Source organism: Gymnoscopelus braueri (genome assembly GCF_963280865.1).
Source record: "Gymnoscopelus braueri genome assembly, chromosome: 18".
Lineage (NCBI taxonomy): Eukaryota > Metazoa > Chordata > Actinopteri > Myctophiformes > Myctophidae > Gymnoscopelus > Gymnoscopelus braueri.
Window position 1 is genome coordinate 23,273,408 of NC_137618.1, and position 8,983 is coordinate 23,282,390.

The 8,983-nt window shown below is 43.5% G+C and overlaps 2 protein-coding genes across 2 annotated transcripts in view; one reads left to right on the forward strand and one right to left on the reverse strand.

The window, feature by feature from the left end:
- Window positions 1-2,036, reverse strand: part of il1rapl1a (interleukin 1 receptor accessory protein-like 1a) — a gene marked incomplete at both ends in the record, with an annotated part of 171,940 nt that extends 169,904 nt beyond the window's left edge. The window contains 1 exon segment of the mRNA XM_080412775.1: window positions 1,955-2,036. Within this exon segment, the coding sequence (XP_080268901.1) occupies window positions 1,955-2,036 (82 nt within the window).
- A 4,731-nt stretch (window positions 2,037-6,767) lies between these two features.
- On the forward strand, window positions 6,768-7,622 carry LOC308073278 (exosome complex component RRP4-like; the record flags this gene model as incomplete). The annotated part of the gene is made up of 1 exon (XM_080412156.1): window positions 6,768-7,622. One exon carries the CDS (start codon window positions 6,768-6,770, stop codon window positions 7,620-7,622), a length of 855 nt encoding a protein of 284 aa, XP_080268282.1.
- Window positions 7,623-8,983: the final 1,361 nt, after the last annotated feature.

Sequence of the window (8,983 nt, forward strand, 5' to 3'; positions counted from 1 at the left end):
GATCTCTTTTAAGGAGCCTTAAGAGCCCTTCTATAAGGACAATTTCACAGACATGGATTAAACCAAGTCCCGTGCAATTTGTCATTCTATTTTATTTCACTGTAGGGCTCCGGCAATTAGATTTTTCTTTTTGGTTGAAACATTAAACTCAATGTGTATAAAACCATCCTATATTATATTTTCTTAAGCATCATAAACACTGTTACAGTATCCTACATTGTATCGCAAAAGCATAGAGGATACCTTTATTATTTCGGACACGTACTGTAGCTTAACTTACTCTGGAGTATAGCTGGACTACAGAGAGAGGTCAGGAATACCATCTCCTCTCTGGTACAACACATCATCTAGTTGGTAATTGTACAGTATCTATTCATTATGCTGTTCAACCTCTGTAAGGTCTTCCCGTGGGAAGTTCACCTGCCTGGAGTTTGGTTTGTGTGCAGGCTTCAGTTTGGTGGTACTACACATTTGTTTAAACTTGTCTGTATTCAGCATCAATGGCCATCTTCCCAAGGCAGTTAGCGAAGGCACATTATTCATAGCTCAGTTGCCCTTTTTGACCTTTCAATGTGTCGGTTTTTCTTTCTTTGTTATAAAAGCTTTAGCAAAAAGGTCAGTCTTTAAAACCTCACACATGTCTGCTCGTGTCTGCTCGACACGCACCAACATACACAGAGGCACACACACGCTAATCTACGCTCGCACGCACACACACACACACACACACACACACACACACACACACACACACACACACACACACACACACACACACACACACACACACACACACACACACACACACACACACACACACACACACACACACACACACACACACACACACACACACACACACACACACACACACCTTCCTGCATGCATGGAATTAATTCTTGAATACTGCTGGCCTTGCAGATAATTTCTGCAGAGGAAAATTGAAATGCAGGCCCTGCTCTTGCATTAATACAAATATTAGGTGATGAGGTGGCCTGCCTACTGGCAACTAGACATTACTGCCGTGGTATACTGAGCTACATAATAACAGAATGCCGTATAAACCTCTGCTCATATTATTTGAACACTATCAACACGTCGGTAAATCTATTCATGTCATGAACTAAGTTTCTGCTTTCAATCTTCTCTCTCGTACATTTTCCCTTTTGACCTTTGCATTTTCTCACAACTGATACTCAATTTGCTAATTAGAATCAAAAGGATTTTCACATTAACCCTCGATGACCCAAATACTGAACGATTGCTTCATTCAGTAGCAAGCTGTCATTCTCTCTATATGGAGAATTATAACTGTCTGTGTGATATCGTTGGTGCCGGGCAGAAACCTTGTATCTCCATATTTGTTTTTGTTTTTTTGTAAATGAATGCCCCACTTCATCATACAAGAGTGTCGCACAAAAGCAGTGAAAATAGCCGATCTACAAGCTCTCAACGAGTCACGATGCAACGCTTTGTGAACTTGTCTATCGGCTATTTTCACCATCTAAAATAAAAAAGATAATAATTATAAAAAAGGAACAGTTTTGGACGTACAAGGTGTCCACCTGACAGAGACAATATACTGTGCCTTTGTGATCATGCCTACCTCAGAAACAGGCAGAAACAACACACACACACACACACACACACACATCTCTAGAAAGCTCATCAGAGTACTGCCCACTGAAAATGACTCATGCAGTGACTGGGAGGTCGCATGGCCCGACGTTAACTGCACCTTGAGCACTTTCGTGACGGACAAAGATTAAACAAAACCAGCCTTAGGATTTAGAGACCTGGGCACGCACGCGCACACACACACACACACACACACACACACACACACACACACACACGCACGCACGCACGCACGCACGCACGCACGCACGCACGCGCGCACACACACACGCACACGCACACGCACACGCGCACACAATGAAAAGCTGTTACATACCTGAGCCTCTCTTGGAAACTACCTTCACACTCTGGGATAGCGTGACGTAGAGCAGGATCAACAGAGGACTGGGCGGTCTCATCTTCCCCTGTCCTCACAGCCTGGAGGCGATAAGGAAAGGAGGGAATGATGTGAAGAGAGAGAGAGAGAGAGAGAAAGAGAGCGCTATCAGTCACTGTTTGAAGAGAAGAAAGTAACCCCTTGTCTCTGCTGACAAGAGAGAGTCAGTGCAGAAGATATTGTACACCCTAACATGCATGCACACACACATGTCAAAACACCATTTTCCATATCCCCTCGGGGGTCTTTGTTTTAATGATTTTACTCTCATGAATGCAATTGAGACAGGTTATCATAGCAGGGATATATTTCATGGGATACCATCCGCTTAGATGCTGACGAATCAATAAAAGACATAATTACATGTGTAACACAATTTTTTATCGCCGGCTTCATTAAAAATGGAAGAGACCTTGTGGTTGAGGGGGATTTCAAATGATCGCCTTGTGACTTACGAAGACACGGCAAATCCCCCATACACTTTCCAGGGGGCTCGTATATCAGAATAATTGATTAAGGCGGTTCATTCTCAACCGCTCGTCTTCTTGGGCATAAAACGACTCACTCAACATGTCGTCGGTGTCAGGTGAAAACCTTGTATGTCAAAAACTTTTCTGCAATGCATTATTTCCGCAATTGCATTCTTCAATGGATCCAATGTACTGTAGTTATTATTTGGTAACAAGCTCTCGTTAATATTTTTTATAGGTTGAATATTTATAAAACCTACAGACAGACTTCACAACTTTAAACCTGGTGTCCCTATTTTGGGCAAATACACTTACAAAAACAAACATTTAAAACTTTACAACGTGTCGCGAAGCAAAGCATTATGAACTTCGAGATAGACTATTTTCACTACTTTTCCGTGTCATCGTACAATAAAGTACTGTATACAATAAGGCATTAATTTATGAGAAAAACAACAAATATGAAATATGGAGATGGAGATAGAAGGTTTCTGCCCGATGCAGTAATTACCCTTTAATGGCCAGTCCCTGAAATGGAGCCGCCCTGATGTAGAGATTTGATGTAAAATAAAAAATGGGCTCATCAAGGAACATTTCATCAGTTTACAACACAGATGATGGTCAAATTCTACAAAACGTGCCATCTAATCCAACAGTCATTGACTCCCAGCAGAGGATTTAAAAAGCAGAGTTTGGGTTAGAAACCATTAGGGCTGCACAATGTATTGTATTTCTATCATGATTGCAATATTAATTTTCACAATAAATGCACCGCAGAGAGCTGTGATTTCAGAAAGAGCAACCTCTGCCCCAAATGTTTCACATCGGCCTGTTATAGCGCCACCAGGAGGCCAATTTTTGCAAACACATTTTTTATATTATTATAAATTAAATCGGTACACGTATATATATAGTCATGTGATCAAGATGGATTTGTCCGATTTGCCACCCTACATTTTTCAAATCAGCCTTGTGGTGGTGCTAGAACACCAGGCCAATTCGACTTTTACCTATAACTGGACCGATTGGTGTGAAACTTTGCACACACACTCCAGAGATAAGTAGTAAAATCTCTCTTTTCATTTTTCACAACTGCCTTTACAGCGCCACCAGGAGGCCGATTAAGAAAAAAAAATATATTACTCCTACAGATTTTATCCAAACATCACGCAAATCGGTACACATTATCTCTAGTCATGTGATCAACACGGATCTGTCAGATTTTTCAGATTCCATCCTGATTGGCTAAGATTGACACCTAAAGTTGGTTAGCTTTGAACAAAATGCCTCAAATCATGAACGATTGATTGCCGTGAAAGGCAGAGGAAGTAATGCCACCCTTTTCACATTGGCCTATTATAGTGCCACAAGGAGGCAGATTTTTGTAATAAAAGAAAATCATATTACTCCTACACATTTTGTCCAAACATCACGCAAATCGGTACGCATTATGTCAATAGTCATGTGATCAAGACGAACCTGTCAGATCTTTCATATTTCATCCTGATTGGCAATAACTTCATCTACATTAATCCCTCAACTTCTACAGATTCCACTCATCTCTATAATGACTAAATGCCGTACATTGCTGGCCCACAATAACCAACCTGACCTGGCGGAGACCTGTGCTACAAGGAGCACTTTTTCTAGTTCGAATAATGGTTTTTAGTCGCCTGTGTCTGTGATGCCTCTGAAATTTTCTTTAATATGTCTGATGCCCTGTTAAATGTGTGATGCAATTTTTCTTTCGTGTGTGTGCATATGTATGTCCATGTAATAAGATTACATAATGGATGAAAATGGAAATAAAAGTCAAATGCAAAAAAAAAATAATAATAATAATTTGGTCTGCACTACTTTGTGATATTTGCCACTGTATAACATGCAAATACAGTGACATGCGGTACGGGGGCAGCGCCTCTGGGAGCAGCAACACGTAGACCTGGGCCGGGACGCAAACCAGAGATCCGTTTCCCAGGCAGCCTCTACCCGCTCAGCTACGGCCGCCCCTGTATATGTGCAACCACAGAGTGGGACGTGACAGAAGTGACTTAGTTTCAGCACTTTTCAGAGACGCATTGAAATTGTACACCAAATTCTTTGTTTTATCAGGCATCTCACCATCGTCATTACAATTTCCAGCAAGTTTATAACATTGTATAGAGGTGGCGGTCAACATCCACTGCTCCATCAAAGCAGCCAGTCAGTGTGGAGATGCAAGATGAAGAGGAGCGGAGACATCAAAGAGCATATAAATTATATCCACACAATGATGGGAAGTGAAGAGAGAGATCAGGGTGGGGTCAGATCCACATCGCTGCTCAATCTAACTATTTGAGAAAGAGGAATACAGAACAAATTAAGCCAATGAACCAGAAAGGAGAAGATGGAACCCTGGCCTTTAGAGACTGAGGCCGACATGGCACAGAGAGCCTCAGCCAGGAAGGACCTCTGGAGCCTGTGGCGAGTCACGTGCGCCACAGATTAGCATAGCTAATGAAAGGAGCCTCTCTCCGTGTGTGTGTTTACATGACACTCGTGAGGCCCGCTGTGAAAAGAAGCCTTTCTCTCCCCCTCAAGGCCATTCTTCTAGGAAACGCCGCTCAGACGAAAAACACCTCTCTGCCAATAACGTTCTGGCAAATGCCACAGCTGAAGGATTGGCGGCTCTTTGTTTGGCTAAAAGGCCTTTAAAAAAACGCTTGCCGATAAGCTCGTCAGTCGTGCAGAAAATTTGTGTTTTTGGCCGTGGTTGTAAAACCTGCTGTGAGTTTATGGCTGCTGTGCACGCACACAAATCATCAACGAGAGAAATAGTCCCAAAGAGGTTGGAACCCTTTAGAGGTCAGTGTAGATATTTGAAGTCGTTTTTCATTATGACTTATTCTCCTTTCTACACATACTGTACACACAAACATTGTATCTTGTATCTTTTTGGGAAATATTGTCCAGTATTTATGAACATGGAGTAAGAGCCAGAGAGCATATTATGGAATAATCGTGTATATGATTACAATAAAAAAGAGACCGATTTGCGTAAAAATTCAAAGTGACACATTGCCGCCTCTTCCGTTATAGGACTGGCTGGCTGGCAGTTTGACTTGCCGAGCATGTCCTGATGAAGGATAATGGGAGCATTTGCTCGCTGATTGGCTGGCTGTTGACTGGCTTTGCTGGTTAGCTGCCCGTGGGTCTGAGAAGTTCTCTGTCACAGTGTGATCCAAGAGGACAAAGTCAGCCATGCTCATGTGTGTCTCAGGCTCGTCACGCCTTCCCAAGCTCAGTGGGACCCGACTCCTGCCAGCCATGACATCACCAGCCTCCTGTCCCCTCACACAGAGGGCCATTGTACACCCCCCAAAGCATACCTCATCTTCCCTCACTTCTCCTTGCTCTCCTTTCCCCCAGTCTCTTCCCTTACAGAGGTTGTAGCTGCCACACAAACAAACTCAGAAAAAGCAGCTGCCAAAACAAGAGAGCCACGGAGGTCAGACTAGTTCCCCCTATGTGTCCACCCTTCCCAGCACCGAGAGCTTGTTGATGGACAGGCTGACTGCGAAAGCACAGTTACTGTAATATACAAGGCTGTGAAAACACAAGTTGCTAAATTCACTAGTTGCTAAATTCCCAGACTCCATGTTTCCCCCATAAAACGTACGGTCAGTAGTTGAGCTAAGCTGTATTATTTTTTCTTAAACTCTGAAACTGTGCTCCACTCTAAAAGGTCCCGTCATCATTTTGTCGAGCTCATCGAGCGAACACACTCTGTGCTTAAATAATACACCAGTCACATTTTAAGTCAGTCCCCCCTCCCCAATACCACTACCCACACATCTCCCTGCAGGGCCAAACGGCTCGACTCCTTTATTCTGAAGATTGGGTCTCATTTCACGACAACCAACCAGGCTCTTTAGTTTCCGGGGCGACATGGGAGGAACAGGTAATTAGTGTGATGCTGTTGAACCAACAGTCTAATGAACCCATTACCCCCACACCTCTTCATTCATCACCACTTCACATGCCACTAAATGCTACAACCTGAATCCCCGTCACAAACGTGACATGCCCATATATGGAGACTATTCTGGTGCGCGGACAGTTATATAAAACTTGATGGTGTCACCCTCTGACTCGGCTCTGTGATGTCACAAGCTCATGGAGGTCCACTAAGAGCCTTGTATTGGAGCGTTGAGTCACCTCGGGGCAGAAAACAGCGCCGGTCACGCCGTTCTTGTAAACTTGAAATAGTGACAAACGCTCATAGACACTGAACTGCAACAAGCATGGCTGCTGACATGAGATTACCAGTTATTCGGAAACAGGTTTCACTGTCTAAATCCTCTCTAGACCGAAAGGATCTGGTTGTCCCCGGTGATGTGATCACTTCAGACTCAGGTTTTATGAGGGGTCATGGTACTTACATGGATGATGAGAATCTGACAGCGTCTGTTGCTGGAGAGGTGCAAAGAGTAGACAAACTGATCTGTGTCAGACCTCTTAAGACAAGATACTATGGAGAAGTTGGACATGTGGTGGTTGGTCGAATCACTGAAGTGCAGCAGAAACGTTGGAAGGTGGAGATCAACTCCCGACTGGACTCGGTTCTCCTGCTATCTTCAGTTAATCTACCTGGAGGAGAACTGAGGAGAAGATCAGCAGAAGATGAACTAACCATGAGGGAGTACCTCCAGGAAGGAGATCTCATAAGTGCAGAGGTACAGTCTGCCTTTTCAGATGGAGCCCTATTGCTTCACACCCGCAGTTTAAAGTATGGAAAGCTAGGTCAAGGAGTGTTGGTGCAGATCTCTCCTTCCCTGATCAAGAGGCAAAAAAACCATTTCCACGACCTTCCTTGTGGAGCATCCATCATTCTAGGAAACAATGGATTTGTGTGGCTGTACCCAACCACATCACACCAGGACGAGGAGCCTGTATCTCTGTCAGATCGAGAAGTGATCTCACGGTTGAGGAACTGCTTACTAGCCTTGTCTGCACACAAAGTCCAACTATATGACACCAGCGTTTTCTACTGCTATGAGTCTTCTCTTCATCACCAGGTTAAAGACATTTTAAAACCAGAGGTGATGGAGGAGATTGTGATGATGACACAACAGAAGCTGATAGAACAGGAGAGATAGGGACAGTGAAATGAAACCCCATCCTACCTGTCTTGTCACAAGACAAAATATGCCTGTCCAGCATTCCAAGTCTAGGAACCAGGATAACTCAGATTGAGCACCAGCCTAACAACTGACATTGGATTTTAACATCTCTATTTTGATACAGTATAATTGGCAGCTTGACCAGGAAAAGACGATAGGTCTCCCGAGTTTACTTTATGAAATCACACTGGTTTTCATTGTTTGATTTACATTATCAGAATGATGTGGCATTTAAAAGCCATCAAAGCAACTGTTCCTTATGTTTGTTGGTGAATATTTTCTATAAGTATCCAGTATACAAATGGTGTGAAGAAATGGTCCCAGCCTCTCTGGAGTGGTGGGTGCTTAACAGCACATAACTATGGCCACCAAGACCAGAGGAAGGGAGAAGAAGCAAGGACAGCAGGAGCCAGATGAGATGAAAGGTTGGACACGGTATTGTCAAAGAAATTGTAAAAAAAAAAGAAAAATAATACAAATAAAACGTCATGCTTGAAGGTCACCACTAGACTGGTCTCCACTGATTTGCTGCCTAGGCCGCTCGAGCAATCTTACAAGTGGATAGTCAGTCTGTTCAGCGGATCTCCCAAAAATATAGATAATTTGCAAATCCCCATATATGGAGTACCCTGATGCATCAATATGATGTCATAGACTGGCCTAGACTCCATATTTGAGCATGCCTCACACAGAACTCCATATATGGGCATAAAAGGGACACAGACAGACAGATACAGAAATGTCCATGTACAGTATGTATGTACAGTACTGTGGCCAAATCTGCAGTAGGTACTGACGGGGAGCTTCACACACAACGGCAGGGAACGATATATCCATGCTTCAGTGGTCGATGAAGCTCACACGCACACACAAGTACACACAATACTATACATGCACACGCACCATCTCGCAAACACACATATACACATACAAATGCCGTTTGCCTGCTGCTTTGCACCAGAAAATGAGAGGCACAGGCAGCACTGCACTGCCTGCATACGCCCCGAAGGGAAGGCAGAGGAATTTATTGTCTGTTGCCATTGTTACAGGAGTGTACTGTATCTCCCTGGATAACCGTTTCCCTCCCTTCCAACCCTAATGTTTCCAAAATTCAATTATCACCTCACACTATTTGTCCTAGGAAGCTCTCTCTATGTGTGTGCTCAGCTAGTGTGTGTGTGTGTGTGTGTGTGTGTGTGTGTGTGTGTGTGTGTGTGTGTGTGCCCGTGTTCGTGTGTGTGTGTGCATACTGAATTATACTGTATGCTGTACTTCTGTGTCTATCAAACTACTATTTGTCCAGTTCCTTATCTCTTGAGGATTATTTCCACCATGAG